Source organism: Propithecus coquereli, unplaced genomic scaffold (assembly GCF_000956105.1).
Source record: "Propithecus coquereli isolate 6110/MARCELLA unplaced genomic scaffold, Pcoq_1.0 Scaffold6, whole genome shotgun sequence".
Taxonomy (NCBI): Eukaryota; Metazoa; Chordata; class Mammalia; order Primates; family Indriidae; genus Propithecus; species Propithecus coquereli.
Window position 1 is genome coordinate 5593529 of NW_012151951.1, and position 20937 is coordinate 5614465.

General features: G+C 36.2%; 1 protein-coding gene across 2 annotated transcripts in view; it reads right to left on the minus strand.

The window, feature by feature from the left end:
- KBTBD3 (kelch repeat and BTB (POZ) domain containing 3) overlaps positions 1-20930 on the minus strand; it is a 26524-nt gene extending 5594 nt beyond the window's left edge. Inside the window, exons 1-3 of one of the 2 annotated variants that reach the window (XM_012659206.1) lie at positions 20645-20930; positions 19835-20028; positions 1705-1949 (exon numbers count right to left, since the gene is read on the minus strand). In XM_012659206.1, coding sequence (XP_012514660.1) covers positions 1705-1925 — 221 coding nt within the window. In that variant the 5' untranslated portion in view covers positions 1926-1949; positions 19835-20028; positions 20645-20930. The remainder of the gene's footprint in view (positions 1-1704; positions 1950-19834; positions 20029-20644) is intronic. The other variant, XM_012659207.1, reaches the window with a different exon arrangement.
- Between the last annotated feature and the right edge of the window lie 7 nt (positions 20931-20937).

Below are 20937 nucleotides of genomic sequence, written 5' to 3' on the forward strand. Positions count from 1 at the left end.
CTACTGTTGTGCTGTTCAATACGGTAATCACGAATAATAATAAGCATAGCAGCTAATATTAACTAAATGTAGTGGGTACTGTGATAATCATTACTTATACATTATTTCATTTAACTCTCATAATAATCCTATGAGTTAGCTCCTATTTTTATTATCCTATTTTTTTTACAAAGGAAAAAACTGAGGCCTGAAGAGGTTAAGTAACTTGCCTAAGGGCACATGTTTAGTAAGTGGGAGAGCTGAGATTTAAATTTAGGGCATATGCATTAAGAGGCCAAGTACTTAACATTGTACTATACACGTTCCTGTGACAAAGAAGCAACATGGATAAGGGAGCAGAACGGAGTTACATGAAAGAAAAGCTGGATTAGAAGAGAGGAGGGAGACACTGGTGGAACCTGAGATGTGGCAGAGTACAAGAATAGTAAGGGCCCCAATGAAGTTCAAAACAGAATAACCTAGATTACCTGAGAGAAGAAATACTGAAAAGATGAAGACGTATAGTCTAAATAGGTAAACAGATAATTCAAGACTGTTGTAGCCTCCCTGTCCCCAGAAAACCGTGCTGCAGCACTAAACCATTGCTCCCAAATTCAAAGCAAGAAACCCTACAGGAGCAAGTGTTTAGCAGGTAGTGGATATCAATAAATGATTGCTGAATGAAGTTCAGCTTGTAAGATTTACTATAAAGGGGTGAGGTCTAATTAGATGTTGGTAAAAAAAATAAGGCTTAAACTAAGGATTGAAAATTGTATAAATTAACTTGCATCTTGATTTTTCTGTATTTTACTCTGTTTTTATCAAGTTTATTTATTAGAGATTTAAACCCAGCCTACTTTGAATTAAAATTGCTTCCAAAATTGAACATAATGCAAAATACTGCAATTAAGATTTAAGTTTATTGTAGTACGACCAGGAGGGCTGAGGACCAGGGTGTCACCAAGAGAGGCTTGCCTGTCCGTTAACCAAGAGGCCTCACAAGATGGTATTATCTCGATATGATTACCACACACTAATTGTAAGGTCACGTGTCTGACCTTTACCTTGCTGAATCGGAAACCCACTGTCATCATAGAGATCACTGCAGTGTCATGACTAGGACATTCCCTTTAGGGTAATCTACACGGGAAATCAAATTATATTCAGAAAGTGGCTTAGATGAGAACAAGTTGGATGCTCTTGAGAAATGCTTTTTAGCTGAGAAGTACTTTTCCTGACTATAGGAATGTCTTTGCCAAAGAGAGAAGAAATTTTTAAATCCTCTGGGTTAAAACCCTCCCCACCCCAACCTCTGGCTAATACATGGATACAATATAGGACTGAAGTTTATTCTTCTCTTAGAGTCATTTTCTTTGAACTTTGCTTCCATTTTTGTCCAACCTGTCCTGTCCTCTTTTTCTAAAGTGATATAGTACAGGGATCCTCCAAATAAAGCTGACACTGATAAATTTTTTCCCCCCAGAACATTTCAAGCAATAATGTTTCATAGAACTTTGGGAAATGCTGGCTTTGGAAAGACTCATGCTTTAAAAAAAAAAGGTAGTCTTAAATTCTCCTACTCAAAATTCATTAGTTAATCTTGGTTCTAATTAGTATTTTTAAATTACTGTTGCATGTTCCTGTGGAGGAAAAATTGAATATAGTTATAAAATATAACTTAATTACCCATATCATAAAATCTGAGGCATAGATAAGGTAGAGTACCTGAAAAAGTCACTGCATGCTGCTAACACACAACGATGACATGGGATTATTTCATCTTTCATGATTATTTTGAAATCATAAAAGATATTTTGTTCTCTAAAATTCTGTAGTATACTTAAGATTTTCTGTCCATGATCTTCTGATACAAGGCAGTTGTTTTTCTTCTCAGATGGAATTCCATTACATGAGCTTTGTTGATTGAAATCATATGAATTATCCATAGCCAATTCCCTATGTTCTTGGAACTAGAAGGAAAAAAAAATCACTGATGTAGTAGAGACCTAAGGAAACGTTCAGACTCCAAAACTTGCCAATAATGTCAATTACATAAAAATCATAAGAACAATCATAACATAGTAAACCTTGTTCTAAACATTTGTTTTCATGATATTTAATGATAAATTTCTTTTGAATTTTCATAATGAACTCATTGGAATAAAAAGTATATTATTATTATTATTATTAAAGGCTAATGCTCAATCTATATAATTGGGTTAAACACCGAAATTTACAGGTTGTATAGCTTATATAGGATCTCATTGCAAGATCAGTCTTATTGTCACACATAAGTGGTGTTATTTCTATAGTAGTTATTATTTGAGGATATACCTAACACATTCCCCTCCCCCTCCCATCCATTTTCTTCTGGTAGCAAAGCAGCTGTTAAAATGCTGATCTTGGACATAGACTATATTCCTTCTGAGGTTACTTTTACAAGAGAAGTGGTTGAAAAAGATCAGACTATTAGATTGTATTAATTAGTTACGGCCTTTAGTAAGGAAGAAAAAGGGAAGCACTGATCCAAGTTGGCCTATTTGAAAGCAGGAAGGCAAACAGCATACCACTTTATTAAGAAAGGCTTTTTAAATATGAGGTCAGGATTCCAAGAGTTGAAGGTCAGATAATTGTGATTTTCCCAAACTGCAAATTCAGCTCTAAACATAAAAGTTGTACCATAAAAAGCAAGGAAGTGGGAAACAGAAAGGAAAAAGAAGACTGGGAACTAGGGGAGCCAGACAAATAGGGAACCTTGATTCCCTACTACATTTCTGTTCTGGTTATCTATTGCTTTGAGATCAGCCCAAAACTTAGTGGCTTCTGTTCTGGTTATCTATTACTTTGCAAAATCATTGCAAAACTTAGTGGCTTAAGACAACAATTTATTATCTGTCATGATTCTGTGGGTTTAGCTGGAGCTTCTTGCTTGGGAGCTTTCATATGGCTATAGTCAGACGGTAGCTGTGACTGAAGTCATCTGAAGGCCTGATTGTGTCCAATATGGTTTCTTTATTCACATTACTTATGCTTCAGCTGTGATGACGAGAACAGATGGGGCTCTCTCTCTCTTAATGCAACCTCTCCATGTGGCTAACTTGTGCCTCTTCATCACAGCACAGCCATCTCAGGGTAGCTGGACATCTTGCATGGTGGCTTGGTTCTCCCACAGCAAGTGTTCCAATAGGCCCAGGTGAAAGCCACATACTAGAAAAGTATTCTGAATGGTCCTACAGCACATCAATCAAAGTTCCATTCTAGGATTGAAACAATCTACTGTTGTGCTGTTCAATACGGTAATCACGAATGTCACGTGTAGCCATTTAGATTTAAATTATTTATAATTAAACATAATTAAAAATTCAGGTCTTTGGTTGCTTTAGCCACATTTTAAGTCTTCAGCCATATATGATGTAATGGTTAATTTTACGTGTCAACTTGACTGGGCCACAGAGTGCCCAGATATTTGGTTAAACATTATTTCTGGGTATGTCTGTGAGGATGTTTCTTGATGAGATTAACATTTGAATTGATAAGACTGAGTAAAGCTGATTGCCCTCCCCAATGTGAGTGAGCCTCATCCAATCTTTTGAAGGCCTGAATAGAATAAAAGGTTGAGTAAGAAAGAATTCTTCCTTTCTGCCTATCTTCAAGCTGGTCTTCTGCCTTCAGACTCAAACTCAAGCTAGAACTATACCATCAGCTTTCCTAGGTCTCCACCTTGCTGACTGCAGATCGTGGGACTTCCCAGCCTCCGTAATCACATGAGCAAATTCCTTACAGTCAGAGTCAGTCTCTCTCTCTCTCTCCCTTCCTTATAGGTTCTCTTTTTCTGGAGAACTCAGACTAATACAAGTGGCTAGTGACTATAATATTATACAAATATAAAACATTTTTGTTATCACACAAAGTTCCACTGGATAGCTGATATATTTATTGTGTGAAAAATAGCATGCTTGTGTGAGTGTGTGTCTGTGCAAGTGTGTATGTGTGCATGGGAAAGTAATAGGACATAAATGGCAGTACTGTTGAAAAAATAAGTAACTTATAGAAATAATTTTAACAGTAGTGTTCTGAGTAACTGTGAGTAGGGAGACATATTAAGAATGAGAGTGGGTGTCATGGAGAAAGAGAGATAATGAGAGGCCTGGGGGCCAGTTCTGAAGAAAAGTAAGCAGAGAAACAGAACCAACAGGATAGATATATACATACACACACATGCACATAACACATGGAGAGAAAGAAAGACAAAGATTTATTATAAAGGATTGGCTCACACGACTGTGGAGGATCATGATCAAGGATCAAGTCCCAAGATCTGCAGTCAGCCAGCTGGAGAACCAAAAGAGCTGACAGTGTAGTTACAGTCCACATCCAAATGTCTGAGAACCATGACAGCCAATGGTGTAAGTTCCAGTCCAAAAGCTGGCAGGCTCAAGACCCAAAAAGAGCCAATTTTTCAATTTGAGTCTGAAGCCAGGAAAATACTGATGTCTCAGCTTAGTCAGGAGAAGTTCCCTCTTACTAGGCCTTTTTATTCTATTTAGGTCTTTAAATGATTGGATGAGGCCTACTCATACAGGGAGAACAATCTGCTTTACTTAGTCTACTGATTCAAATGTTAATCTCATCCAGAAATATCCTCACAGACATACTCAAAATGTTTGACCAAATGTCTGGGAACCCTATGGCCCAGTCGAGCTTATAGAGAAAATTAACTATCACAATAATCCAAACCTTTATTTAATAATGTTGAGAATATATGATCCAGGATAGAAAAAGAGTATCCCAAATTCGAGTGAGGCATAAAGATAATTACATATGGCTAATGTTCCAGGACTAATTCCTCCCCTCACAAGGTATACTTAAGTCACTTGTAGGACTATTTTTAAAATTATGCTTTTTCCTCCTTTTCTAATACCTATAAAATACACAGATCTGAAATATTAGCCTATCTAAAAAATCATATATCTTCCCTAGAGTATGATATAATGTGGTTAAAGCAAATAAGGAAGCCATTAGCTTGAGTTTGTCTCTGTAAGCAAACTGTAACTTAAATTGGAAACAGTTCCTGTAACTAACTTGAAAACCAAAAAATGAGCCTCAGCGAATCATGCCAGTTGGTTATATAACTAGGGACCTCCCATAAGACCATATCAAAATAAGACAAATGTCTAGCTGCAGCCAATCAGGTAATTTCTCTATTTTGTTTCCATGTTCAGCCTATAAAAGCTCACTGCTAAAGCTGCTAGAGTGGAGCTCTTTGAAACTTTCAGTTTTGAAAGCTGCCTGAATTGTTCTTTGCTTAAACAAACTCTGTTAAATTTAATTTGCCTAAAGTTTTTCCTTTAATAATGTGAAATGGAAGAAGGAGCAGGGCTTTACAATCAGACAGACTTGAGTTCCAATGCTGGCTGAGCAGTTTACTTGTGATATATCTGAGGCAAATAACTTCTAATCTTTGCTTCTTATTTTCTTCATCTTCAAATGGGGATAAACTATACCTATTTAGCTATGTTGTTAAAAATATTAAAAATATATAATTTAGCATATAATATATGGTAAATAAATGGAAGTTAGAACTTATTTAAGAAATTTAACAAAAAGGCAAGCAAATCATTTAAATGTCATTAATCGAGAAGTTTACATTTATAAGGTGGTAAGGGAAGGGATAGAAGAAGCAGATGTCTAATAATTCCTAGGGCTTAAGAGCAAAATTAGATACAAGAATGATGATTGTAAAGTACTTTTATCTGGAGTGTCAGCATCTATGGAAAGGAGAAAGAATTGGTGGGAGGCTTGAAACAGCCTCCCTGACTCCATGATGAGATAAAGAAATGTTTAAAAGAAATAGCCAGGGAGTATTATGCTATGGAAAAAGATACACAAAGCAGGTAAACAGACAGTAGGATTGAAATTAGTCTATACTAGTTATACAGACATGAACTAATGCTGTGCAAAGGATCAAAGTATCTTCTCAATGGCACAATGTGGCCAGGATGTTACTCCTGTTCTCGTTCTCCAGTCTAGCGATGGGCCTGAGCATCAATAACCTGAACAGCAATGTAGGGTATCTCCATGGCTTGCCTCCAAGAACCACAGAATTGGTTGGGAAACTCAGTCCAGATCACCTAGACACTCTCTGTAACTGCTCTATATTCTCATCCACTAAAATATATGTATTTAAATCTCTCTCTGTGTTAGAGGAAGTTAGATGCTGAGAATCAAAAGATAAATTTATCTCCTATAACCTTAGATTTCTCTGGGTTTCTAAAAGTTCTCTCAAAAATTAGAATCAGCCGGGCGCGGTGGTACATGCCTGGAGTCCCAGCTACCTGGGAGACTGAGATGGGCAGATTGCTTGAGCCCAGGAGTTCTGGGCTATAGTGCACTGTGTTGGTAAGATACCTGCACTAAGTTCAGCATCAATATAGTGACCTCCCAGGAGCAGGGGACCACTAGGTTGCCTAAGGAGGGGTGAACTAGCCCAGGTTGGAAACAGAGCTGGTCAAAACTCCCGTGTTGATCAGCAGTGGGATTATGCCTGTGAAAAGCCACTGCACTCCAGCCTGGGCAGCATAGTAAGACCCCATCTCAAAAAATATATATATATTAGAATCATAGGTGTTGGCAAAGATATTTGATCCACATGGAACATCCTAAAGTAGCAATTACAACTTCCACTGCTAGACTATCTAGTCATGAAGAGAGGAGAAAAGGATGTGGGTAAATATTGAATACTTGTTTCACACTTTCATACTGTATGTGATTGATATGTGTGTACGTATGTATGTGCATACACATATATACAATTTAACTTTAATTTTTAGGTTTTTTTCAGACATGGGGTCTCCCCATACAGACCTTGAATCTTGGCCTCAAGCATTCCTTCTGTCTCAGCCTCCCAAAGTGCTGGGATTACAGGTGTGAGCCACCATGCCCAACCCAATTTTTTATTTTACTATATATTTTTATTTACTGAGCATTTAAGAATTTCTCTATTTTCCAGTTCTGTAATGTGGCCATAATTACCACTGGAGATGACCCAAGTTTAAGTAATATCATGCTGAATTTCTTTCTCCCCATAATCCTACTCTTTTCATATTCCCCATCTAGGTGAATGTCATCTATATTCACTAAGCCAGACAACCAGAAGTCATCCTTCACTCGCCATATCTATTTTAAAGCCACAGCCTTCTCTCTATCTCTATAGCTACTATCATTAGTGTAAGCTCTCATCATTCTCACTGAATTGTTGCAGTAGCCTCAATGCTAATTTTCCTTATTTCTACAAACGTTTGTTAAAAATCTGTGTTTCAAACTGTGCATGCATTAGAAACATAAAGATAAATAAGGTATAGGTCTCTGTTCATACAGGGCTTAAGGACTAGCAGGGAGAAAAATAATAGTGTGACAAGGAGCATAACAGATAATGATCAGTGTCATGGAAGCAAACCAGAGGGACAAAACTCAGACTTGCTTTTATGGGTGGATGCAAAGGCAGGGAGGAGCAGAGAGGTTTGAGGAAGACATTCTAGTATTTTCAAGTATAGTACTTGAACTGTTAAAGAAAAAATTTTAAATGGCCACCAAAGAAGGTACGAAAGACATTTTCAATAGGTAAACTGCAGATGCAAAGGCATAGATACAGGAGTTATCATGGCTCATTGGAAGAAATACAAAGCTGGGGACTGGGGATGGGGTAGATAAAGCTGAAGTGGTAACTAGGAACTGGCTCATGCACAGTTTTCAATGCCATGGTAGGAGGCTTGGGTTTCATTCTATAGGTAATGAGACATATTTAGAAGGATTTTAAGTAGGAGAGGCATCATATCATTGGATTTACATTTTAGAAAGATCATTCTGCTGGAAATACAGCAGTGGATAATAAAGATGTGGCTCCTGTTCTCATGTATCTTACTAACGGGGTAGATATGCATGTTCAGTGGCAACAATAATGAGAATGTCAATTTTTTTTTTTAAAGTTGAATGCTTTTAAAAATCATATCACTATATGTGTATGTATAATTTATACATAATTATATATATAATTTCACACATATAAATAATTTAGAACTCAGATTAAGTCAATTATTGAAGTTTATTATTCATGGATTAAAAAAATGAACTCAAGGATATATGTGTGAAGTAATTTTTATTCCTATAAATAGTAACATAAATAAAAAAACTTTATTAGAAATTTTCAAGTGTCAAACTAATACATTAACATTATACTAAAAGTTAAAGCCTATCATGTTTATTCTACATAGAATGGCCAAGCAGAGAAGCTGAAATTTTCAATTTGCTTAATTTGAGTTAATTCTATTTGAAGACTTTATTTAATCATGACAATTGTAAGTGCTATTAAAGAAAATGGGAGCTGGAAAATGTATAATGGTGGACTCAATTCACATGATAACTAAAGCCATTGCAATTGATAAAAAATCAGAGAGGATACATAGAGTTAGTAGAAAAGAGGGTCATGGATGAAACACAAAGGAGAACTAACCTTGAGGGACAATTTTGTTGCAGAATTATTTATGGAGCACCTGCTACATACCAGGTACTGGTCTAGATAAATTGAAAATATAGTAGAAAGTATAGTTTGTGAATGACACAAGGTGAGCAAGTTATATGGCTCAGTAAGAACTCACAAACAACAGTGAGAGAAATGGAGGAAAATTAGGAGAGGTGGTGAGAACTAAGGGAAGAGAGGTTCAAGCAGGAAGTTGTCACCTATATCATCAAAAAGTTAGGAAAGGTAATGTCTGGAAATAAGTCATTGATGATTTGGGGTGAAGCGAGAAGATAAGAGATTACAGTGGGTTTAAGAAGAAATAATGGGCACAATTTGTATAAATTATTCTTTCAAAAAGTTTAGCAAGATGGGGCTAAAGGAGCACGTAAATACTAAGAAATTTTGTTCAGTTTTGTTACAGATGGGAGAAACTTGAGCATGTTAATACACTGAGGAGAAAGGGCAGGTATGGAGGGAAATTTTGACAATGATCACAACAATCTAAACTCAGCATCTATACCCATATCACAAAGCAAAATTTTTTGGACCTCTAAATGAATGAGAGAACAATATTATATGGCAAAACTTTCGTTTCTGTTAACAAATGGTAAATAAATGGTTAGAGACCCTAAACTTTTAAAGTTGTTTAGTGATATAACAAGCCTGAAGATACCAGGATTGATACTGAGTAATTTATATAGTTATTGCAGACAACACTCATAATAGTCCTTTAAGACTGGAAATTAATAATGACTTTTTCAAAACAGCAAATTGAGGCTCAGAGGATAAATAATGTACCCCAAAACACAAAACTAGTAGAAACATGCTTGTTTCCCTCCATGCTCTTTCTGACCCCAGATTTTAATATTAAACAAAAACCCAGAAAGCAAATTGAGAGCTCCTAAGATCCAACCATAAATGTACTTGCCAAAAGTTACCACAACAATTTAAGATCATTCTTGGTCGGGCACACTTGCTTACAACTGTAATCCCAGCACTGTGGGAGGCCAAGGCAGGAGGATCACTTGAGCCCAGGAGTTCAAGACCAGCCTGGGTAACACAGCAAGACCCCCTCTCTACAAAAAAATAAATAAAAATAGCTGACATAGTGGCACACTCCTGTAGTCCCACCTACTCGGGAGGCTGAGGCAGGAGGATGGAAGATCGCTTGAGTGTAGGAGTTTGAGGTTAGAGTGAGCTATCATTGTGCCACTGCACTCCAGCTTGGGTGATGAGACCCCATCTCTTACAAAAAAGTCATTCTTAATAAGGCATACATGATAACAATAGCTAACATTTGCTGAGCCAGTAAGATGTGCCAAGTACTGGCCTGTGGATTTCACATTTAATTTAATTCTTATAAATATAACCCCTATAAAAAACAAAGAGACTTCTATTTCCAATAAGGTGTAGTGAACATACTTTTCCCTATTTCTCTTGCTAAGTACAACAAAAACTCTAGATATATGTGTAAATACATATCACAAATATATGAAGATTATGAAAAGTGAAGAGAAGAAAGCAGACAGGCTAGTGAATGTGGGACCTGAGGAGTCACATGGTGGTGACTTCCTTGGGTTTTCTTTTTTGCCTAATATATTCTAGATACTGAGAAACTTAGCAATCCTGAAACACCAATGGGTGCACAAAGAGCCCTGTGGTGTTATGATATATGTGTGAGTGTGTATTGGTTTTTGTCCACAGTTCCTGGCTCATGACTCCCATAGCCCTTGTTACAGTCTTTTGTTATAATGTTGGGTGTGTCAGGCCTCAGGAGCAGGCCTCAGAAAACAGAATCTGTCTGAACTTCATCTGCCCCAAGGCAGAATTCTAATCTTCCCCCATCATTCTGATTCTGACTATGGATCCTAAGACCCTCATTCCAGAGAGTCCCACCCCATACCCTGAAGTCCAATCACATTTCCATATGGTTGTCCATAAAAATCTAAGAGGACTGGGTTCAGAGAGCTTCTGGAAAGCTGAACATGTGGACTTTCTTGGAGGGTGGCATGCCCGGGAAGGGCATGGAAGCTCTGTGTCCCTTCCCCCATACCTCATCCTCTGCATCTCTTCATCTGTATCCTTTATTATAAACTGGTGAACGTATTTCCCTGAATTCTGTGAGCCATTCCAGCAAATTAATTGAACCCAAATTTGGGGCTTCAACCCCAACTTGAAGCCAGTCAGTCAGAAATTCTGAAGGCCTGGACTTGTGACTGGTATCTGAGTGGGGGGCAGTTTTGGGGACTGAGCCCTCACCTTGTAGGATCTGACACTATCTCTAAGTAGATAGTGTCAGATTTGAATTACAGGATACTCAGCCGGTGTCTGCTGCTTAGAGTGTGAGGGGAAAAAACCCACATTTGGTTACAGAAGCCTTCTCTGTTGATCTTTGTTGTGGTGTGAGAGCAGAGGAAAAGCTCTCACATCACCAGTTTGGGAGTGTTTTCCAGAAGCAAGCCACAAGAAAAACAACTCACAGGACCAGGGAAAAAAGCAACCTAGGAAGATAGAAAAGTTTTAAGATAATAATCACTCTTCCCCAGCTGAACGCCACACAACAATTGTGGCTCTATACCCACCCACATCTGCAAAGGTACAATGGAGAGCCTTGAATTCCACACATGGTAGGGTGTGATAAGGTGCTTCACTCCTTTTCCTCTTATACCCTCCCACTGGAGTGGTATCAGAAAAGGATGGGCAACCACTAAAACATCTATGCAAAGAGATAACACTCAAAGTCACTGTAGCTAAATCAAGAAGGAATTCTAAAAAAGGTTCAAGTAAATCACAGGAAGATAGAAAAAAGAAAACCAAGAACTAAAAACAGGGAGAATAAACAGAAAGCAAAAAGTAAATTACAGACCTAAGTATTAACGTATCAATAACTGTACTAAAGGTAAATGGTCTATATACTCCAAATAAAAGATAGAGACTATCAGAGTAGATTTGAAAAGTTACCCAACTTTATACTTCCTACAAGTAACTTCCTTCAAATGACATAAGTTGAAAGTAAAAGGATAGAAAAAGATATACTATGCAAGCATTAATTAAAAGAAAGTAAGTGTGGCAATGTAATTACAGGATAAAGTAGATTTTAGCAAGGACAATTATCAGGAACAAAGAGGAATATTACACAATGTCAATTCACCAAGAAGACTAGCAATCATAAATGTGTATGTACCAAACAATTGAACTGTAAAATGTGTGAAGCAAAAACTGATAAAACTGAAAAGAAAAATAGGCAAATCCACTATGAAAGCTAAAGACTTCAATACCCCTCTCTCTAAAATTAATAGAACTAGACAGGAAATCAGTAAGGATATAGAAGAATTCAACAGTGCCATTGACCAACAGAATCTAATCAACATTTGTAGAAAACCCCACCTACCAACAGCAGAATACATATTCTTTTTCAGTCCCCATGGAACATATATCTAGATTGACCATATTCTGTCCTAAAAAACAACCTCAAATGATTTAAAAGAATTGAAATCATAGATTATATTCTCTGGCCACAGTGAAATTTAATTAGAAAACATAAAAAGCTCTAAGAACTTGAAAGCCCAATAACATACTTCTAAATAATCCATGAGTGAAAGAGAAAGTCTCAAGGGTAATTTAAAAAATATATTGAACTTAATAAAAATGAAAATATATCAAAATGTGTGAGATGCAGCTAACACCATGCTGAGAGGAAAATTTACAGCACTAAGTGCTTACATTATTTCAACTCACTCCGCATGACATATATCATTTGAACAGCCCTGTAACCATTAAGGAAATTAAATTTACCAAAAATTTTAAGAACAATTATACCAATTCTACACAATTTCTTCCAGAAAATAGAAGAGAAGGGAACACTTGCCAATTAATTTTATGAAGCCAGTGTTACTGTGATACTCTGGACAAAGACAGTACTCCAAACAAACAAACAAACAAATAAAACACCACAAATATAGACCAAGATCCTTCACAAATACAATGCAAAAATTCTTAACAAAACGTTAGCAAAAAGAATTCAGCAATATATAAAAGGAATTATACACAATGGCCAATTAAGTTTATTCAGGCATATAAGGCTGGTTCAATATTTGAATATCAGTTAGCATATTGATCATATCATTGTTACAGAAAAAGCATTTGACAAAATACAATACCTATTCATGACAAAAACTCTTAGCAGACAAGGAATATAGTATGGAAAAGTTTCTCCACCTCAACTTGACAGAGAACATGAACAAAAAACCTATAGCTAACATTATATTAAATGGTAAAAGACTGAATGTCTTCATCCCTAAGATGAGGAAAACAGCAAGGATGTACATTCTCACCACTTCTATTTGTCACAGTACTAGAAGCTCTAGCCAGCAAACTTGAGCAAGATAATTCAATAAAGGGCATATACATTGGAAAGGAAAAAACAAACTGTCTCTATTTACAAATGCCAAGATAGGCTATGTGGAAAATCCCAAAGAATCTATCAAAAAACCCTCACAGAACTAATAAGCAAGTTCAGCAATGCCACAGGATACAAGAGCAACACACAAAAACCAATTGTATTTCTTCTAAATACTAGCAATGAATACATAGAAACAAAAATTAAAAATACAATAGTTCAAAAAAAAAAAGAAAAGAAAGAAATACTTAAGTATAAATCTAACAAAACATGTACAGGACTTGTGTGCTGTAAACTATAAAATGCTAACAAAAGAAATCAAAGAAGACAAAATAAACGGAAAGACATGCTGTGTCTGCAAATTGGAAAAGTCAACATAGTAAGGATGTCGATTCCCCCCAAACTGTTATACAAGTTTAACACAATTCTTATCAAAATCTTAGCAAGATGTTTTTTGTAGATAGAGATACAATTACTGTAAAATTTATATGGAATGATAAAAATAGAATATATAATGCAATTTTAAAAAAGAATAATGTGGGAAGAATTGGTCTATTTGATTTCAAGACTTACTATAGTCCCAGTAATCAAGTCTGTATGGTATTAGTGAAAGGATAGACATACAGACCAGTGGAACAGAATATAGAATTGAGAAATAGCCCAACACAAGTATGACCAAGTGACTTTTAACAAAGGTGCAAACACAATTCAATAGAAGAAAAATAATCTTTTCAATAAAAAGTGCTGAAGCAAATGGACATCCACAGGCAAAAAAAATGAACCTCAATCTAAATATCATACTTTATATAAAATTTAACTCAAAATGGATCATAGATTTAAATATAAAATATAAAAACATAAAACTTTTAGAAGAAAATATGGGAGAAAATCTTGGGCATTAGTCAATGAGTTCTTAGACATCAAAAGCACAACACATAAAAGAAAAAATCGATACATTGGATTTTATCAAAAAAATTTTTTTCTCTGTGAAAGAACCTGTTAACAGGATGAAAAGACAAGCTATGAGCTAGAAGAAAATATTTGCAAACCAAATCTGATAAAGGTAGAATATATAGAGAACTCTTGAGACTCACTCACCAGTAAAAAACGAGATAATACAATTAAAAAATGGGGATAAGTCATGAAGGGGTATTTCACCAAAGAGAATATACAGATGACAAATAAGCACATGAAAAGTTGTTTAACATTATTAGTCATTATGGAAATGCAAATTAAGAATAGGATGAACTATTACTACCCATTTATCGGAATGGCTAAAATTAAAAATAGTGACAACACCAAATGCTTGAGAGAGTACAGAGACACTAGATCACCCATACATTGCTGGTGGAAATAGTCTGGCAGTTTCTCAAAAAAATTAAACATATACATTTACCATATTATCCAATAATCATACTGCTAAGCATTTATCCTAGAGAAATGAGAATTTATATGTGCACAAAAATCTGTACATGCTAATTCATAACAGTGTTATTTGTATAGTCAAAAACTGAAAACAACCAAAATGTTGTACAATTGGTAATGAGTAAACAAACTGTGGCTTACTCATTTACCATGGAATATTACTCACCGTTAAAAAGGGACAAACTATTGACATATATAACAACATAGATGGATTTCAAAGGCATTACAATAAGTGGGGAAAAAAAACTAATTTCAAAGGTCATATGCTATACAATTTCATTTCTATAACATTCTTGAAATAATAAAATTATGGACATGGAAAATAGATTAATGGGTGCCAGGGGTTGCGGATGGTGGAGGTGGGTATGCGTAAGGGAGACCTTTGTGGTAATCTACAGTAATATGTATCTTGATTGTGGTGATGGTTATGGGAATCTATACATGAGAAAATGATATGAAACTACACACACACATTGTACCAATATCAAATTCCTGGTTTTGATTTTTTACTATATGGATGAAATCATTATGGGAAACAGGGCGAAAGGTACACGGGAATGCTATATACTATCTTCACAACTTCCTGTGTATCTATAATTATTTTTTTAATTAAAAGATAACAAAATATCAATTCAATTCAGAAACTATTTTGATATTCCAAGTTTTTAATTAACTTAATTTATTGTCATGAAAATCATGTATGTATTTTAAGTCTTGTGTTAAATTAAGTCAATTATTGACACTCATGGTTCAGGGATCATGCATAACAATTGAACCAATGATGTAAGCACAAAGTAATTTTTATTTCTATAAACAGTAAAAAAAAAAAACTCTACTAGAAAATTTCAAGTATCCTAAAATAATATATTAGGATTATACATAGCTATACACTTTTATAAAGTTGTTAACAAAATAAAGCCTGCCATGTATTAATATATTCGACACAAAAGGACAAATCCAAGAAGCTGAAAATGTCCATTTCTTAAATTTGGTTTGAGTAAATCTATACTTGTATATTTTGCAAATAACAAAGAATGTTGCATTTGGCACTGGAGGAAGAGGGTCCTAAATGGTCCATCATTTATTAGTGATTACTACTTAGGCTCTCTGAGGCTTTAGCTTCCTTACCTGCAAAGTGGACATACCTATCATATTGGACTGTTGTGACACTTAAATGATATCATGAATATTAAATTAATATTGTCAAGTGACATACAAATATTAAAGATTAAAATCAATAAAATTATTAACCGTTAATTCTTAATTCTTGGCAAAAGATTTGTTTGGCAATTATTTTTCTCCAAATATTCTTCAGGTTCAATTATGATATTTCACTGATTTTAAGACACACATTTTTTCACACTTAACATATCTGAAATTGACAGGCATCTTATAATCTCTTTGGTTGGGTAGCACTCATGACATATTTGTCATTACACGTGTATTAAATTTGAAGAATGGATATCGGCATATTAGAAAACCATGGCGATAATAAAGAACATTGGTTTAAGAAATTACATATCACTATCGTGCTAAACAGAGAATGATATTATATGGATAAAACATGAACATAGAGAATCTGAGTTGAAAGTCAGTCAAAAGAGTTAAACTTTTAATGTTAAGAAGTTTTAAGAGTCCCTTAGCCAATTAATTTTGCTTATACTCTTCTTTTCATGTATGTATGAGGGTGTTATGTGATTTTTTTTTTTAACAAAGGGGCTCTGTGCATAAGTATAAAAATTCCAAGTGATAAAGAGTTGTGCCATAGTTAAGTTGGAATTTTGTTCTTTCTTAGTAGTACATAAAATAACAGTGTATATAAAGCACATCTCAGCTTCTATGAAATACCTTCCTGCCCAAAATACCGAATCAATTTTTAAAAACTAGTCTCTTATTCGTTCTTTTAATGTCTTCTATTAAAATTTAATTTAAATAATTGAGTTAATAAAAGTACAAAAAATCAAGCCTTTGATATAAAGTAATGACAAAAGAGCATATGCCACTCAACAGAAGGAGAATATTAAATTAAAGCTGTGCTCTGACTGATTAGGGCTTTGATTTCATCAGGTCCTCCAGTGATACTAGTTTGGTAACTTATGTTTCAATATAAAGCATGATTTCTGGCCTATTCTATTTGATATTTATTATAGATACTAATTGTAAGACAGGTCCTGAATTAGGTACTAGAGATGACAGTAAGAATAAAATGCAGACATGGTCTCTGCTTTTTTTGGTGTTCAGTATCTAGTGAGAAAGACAATAGGTAAGTTACACAAATAAATAATTATAAATTGTTATAAATATTGTGAAGAAACAACTGGGAAATGAAAATAAACTGGGCATTCAATTTCAGATAATAACAATGGTAACGGTGAATACTTATATCGTGCTTACTATGTGCCAAGCTCTGTACTACATGCTTTATATAATCTTCAAAACAACTACATAAAGCAGATACTATTATTACCCTCACTACATAAACAGAGAAAATGAGGCTTTGATAATTTAAGTAATTTGCCTAGGTCACATAAGAAGTAAGTGGGGAGCTGGGATGTGAACTCAAGACAGTCTGGCTCCAGAGCCTTTGTGCTCATCCACTACAATATTACAGAAAGCCTTTCTGAGAAGGTGTCATTTAAGTGGAGGCCCAAATGATAAGCAGGTAAGGCACTGGTGGGAGAAATCATGTATAAAGCCCTAAAGTGGGAAAGGAGTCCTTTAGTTTTAGGAAATTAAAGGTGACTAATGTGGCTGGAGTACAGCTAATGAGAGCAAGTGTGTCAGGAGACAGGGCTGCAGAAGGCAGGTGCTACATCAAGCAGGATTCCATGGGCCACAGAAGCTGGATTTTTATTCTAATAAGTGCAACAAGAGCTTCTGATGACTTTAAATTGAACAGTGACATAATCTGATTTATTTTTTAAAAATATCTTTCTAGCTAATATGTGAAGAATGAATTGAAAGAAGGTAAGATAGGTAGAGTCCAAGTCATTCATTTATTCAACAAATATTAGAAAGTTTATGGAGTAACTATTACTGTGGCAGGCACTATTCTAGATACCAGGGATACAGCTAAAAACAGTACATACAAGGTCCTCTACTCTGGAGTACCCTTTAGAGTGGTAAACACACACAAACACAACTACCTCCTCTATGTTAATAATTTCTCCCACTGTACGGGACATTTTCCATCAGTATACGAATTCTAGCAGCTCTCATCTTTAAACAAACATCAAACAAAAATCTATCCTTTGACCTTTCATTCCCCTCTAGCTAACATCCCATATTTCTACTCCCTAACCCAGAAAAACTTCTTTAAAGAACACTCTGTGGTAGCATCACCTCCAGTTATCATCTCAATCCACTACAATCAAGTTCTTCTCTTTTAACTTACTAAAGCTGCCCTTGTCAATGTCACGACACTACCATTGTGAAGTCAATTGTTCACTTCTCTCTCCTCATCTTATTTAACCTCTTAGGAATATTCACACTGTTAACTATTCCCTCTTCTTGAAACACTCTTCAGGTTTCCTCCTTGCTAACCTCTCCTTCTCAGTCTAATTAAAAGGCAATACAGCATAGTGATTAAGGGCATGGCCTTCTAGAGCTAGCTCTGAAGACAAGTTGTGCTTAAGGCATGGAGGACAGATGTTGGAAGAGAGTGCTCCCCTTTCCTGTGCAGGCTAGAAAACTAATCAGTATTTCAGGTGAGAAATGATGGTGGTTTAGACTAGAGTGTTAACACTGGTGATAAAGAGAAATACATGGATTTAGCTCTATTTTAGAAGTATAGCCAATAGAACTATTGGATGAATTGGATATGGAGAGTGAGGGACAAGGAGAATCATGGTTTCTTCCTTGAGAAACTGGTAGAATTGTAGAGTTTACTCAATGAAATCTTAGAAAAAAAGGTTAGAATTAGAATGAAGTTTGTGACCCAATAAAATGCTAGTGAACATTATCTAATAATCACCTGAACTTAGAGATGATCTTGTTTGATGCTTTCCATTGAAATTAATACCTGGAAAAGGCTATGTGATTTACCCAAAGTCACACAGATAATTGGTGGTAGAGCTGGAAATAGAACACAAGTCTCCCAGAATCCTGCTAAGAAGCCACAGATCGGGGTCAGGCAAGATGACCATTACTCACAAACTAGCTGAGCCTCTGTTCTTTAGTCCTCTTCTTCTCATGAACAATGCAATAAAAAATATTTTAATAAAATTTTTGGGTTTATTGAATATAGGTAAGCAAGTTATAAACTGTGTATTTATATTTTCTTTAAAAAAGTGAGAGAAGGCAGACAGAATGTAAAAATCAGTCTTACCCCTGAGAATAAAATATACTATAAAAGTCAATTAATAACATTTGCTCATGTATACTACTTGTAAAAGTTAAAGTATATGTGAAATTCCTTCTCAAATAGTTTACATTCTAATTTGCAGGATAACACACATGCAAATAATTCAGGACTATAGGAGAGATGTCATAAGGCAGTACTAGAATAACTGCCAAATGAATTATATAAATAATATTGTTTTTAAGAAAAGTACTCTGGAGTAGGCCTTAAAAGAAGGTAAGGTTTAAGCTAAGCTTTGAAGGATGACAAGTAAGATTTTAAAAAGTAAATAGGTACATGTCTTCAGTTGTTCTAAAAAAAAAAAAGTAAATAGGGAAGGGGATTAAATTAAACAGAGCTATAGAGTGTTCACTAGGGTACTAGGCTTGGGGCTGGTGGTAGGGAATGGAGAGAATGAGCTATTTTAGATTGGGTAGGCAGAGATATTCTCTTTGGTATGACATTTGAGCCTGAATGATACAGAGGAACAAGAAATGTGGTGATGGGAGGAGAGAAGAATATTCTAGGCATAGAGAACAAGTACAAATACCCACTACATTACTTGCCTATGCATTAGGCTCCATAGATCTAATACACAGAAATCTTGTTCAATGGTAAAAGAATGGGATACAAATTTCTAAACCTGAACTTAAACAATGCCACAAATTTTCTTTCTGAGCTCAGCTTCTTCATCAGTAATAACTATTGCACAGGACATGTAAAATAATGTATATAGAAGTGTTTTAGAAACAGAACAGTTATAAAAATCAGTTCAAAAGGAAAAAGTTATAAAGTTAAAAATGGAGAACTGAATTATGATCATTGCTGATATTACTGGTGGAGTACCTTTTTACCTTTACATTTTCTCTTTTTGTAGCTTTTTATGTACATGCTTTATCTGCCTTGCCGGATTATAAGCTCCCTGCAGGTAGTAAACATCTTAAATATGGCACCTGGCACAGATTTTTAGTAAGTATTAGCTAAGCAGACATATCAAGCTAGTAATTCATTTTACTGTCCTTTGAAGATTTGTATTTGTGTGTTTATGTGTGTATGTGTTCAAAAGTCCATTCACTTGCGAAGGATTTGAGAGGGCTTATGATATCATGAAAAGTTAATGGAAACGAGTATAGATGAATAGAAATAATAAGCAAGTAATTGTCTTAATTACTACTTCTGGCCTTTGGCTGATATTTCCTGGCAGCCAAAGGAAGGAAATAGGCTGGATCCCACAGTATGACACCTAATGGACCACCAAGTTAGGCATTTACACTCATCTGCAGAGCCCTACTTTTTCCAGGACGGAAACCCGCAGGGGACTTTGATCACGTGGGCTTTCCTAAAGAATCAACAACAGTCTACACATAACTATGAAAACAGAGAAATACATCAATATGACCCTTCATAAAGTCTGAGAAAATCTGAGGAAAGGTACAGATTAATCTGAAGGGCCGCTTAAGTTTTTACTTGGTTCTGCTATTAGTTCTGCTCTGTTACGATGGAACCACTTATAACACAATCCTCATTTTTTTCTCTAGGGCCTATTGGCAATCGCAAAACAGCACCTGAGTCATTTCATCGCCGCAAAAAACGGTCAGCAATAGCCCAGCTGCTCGTTGGCAGCCTCGGAGCCAGGCGGGGCCCGTGACTCGCACTGGGGGCAGTGTCTTTGCTCGGCCTTTAGACGCAGGGTTTGAGGGCAGGCGGCTGCTAAGGGTAGGTAGTGTTCGGTGTGAGGGTGGGTCTTCTGTCGATGGGGCTGGGAGGTAGGGAAACAGGTAACTCAGGGCTGCCGCGTTGTCCAACTCCAGGAGTCACCACGGCAAACCCTTCCTCGACGCGGAAATCTCTCCTGCCCCCGAAAGAGCGACAGAAGCAGCTGACGCCAAGGAAATCCTTTCTGTGGGTCACAGGGACCAAACCCAATCCCCGGGAATAATGCGCTACCATCCCAGTCCTCCCTCAGACCCCGGAGCTCACCCACCTTCAACTGCAGTCTCTGTAGTCTCCACCCCAGTCTCTGTTCCTCTAGAGGACTGGTTGCGATTGGCTTGCACCGCTGTCCCGTTAACTCTTCCCCAAGTGTGAGTGGCGTAACTGTCGGGCTCTCGGCCTTGGTCCCTCCCTTCGCTACCCGCCGAAGCCACGCCCACGTGACGTCACACAATGCCGCAAAGCGCAGAGGCTGGTGTCGGTCTCCGCCCCCGGCAGCTTTCTCCGATTGGCGTAGGCTGAGTTGGGGGCGGGGCAGGGAGGGCTCTCAGAGGGCAACTTGCC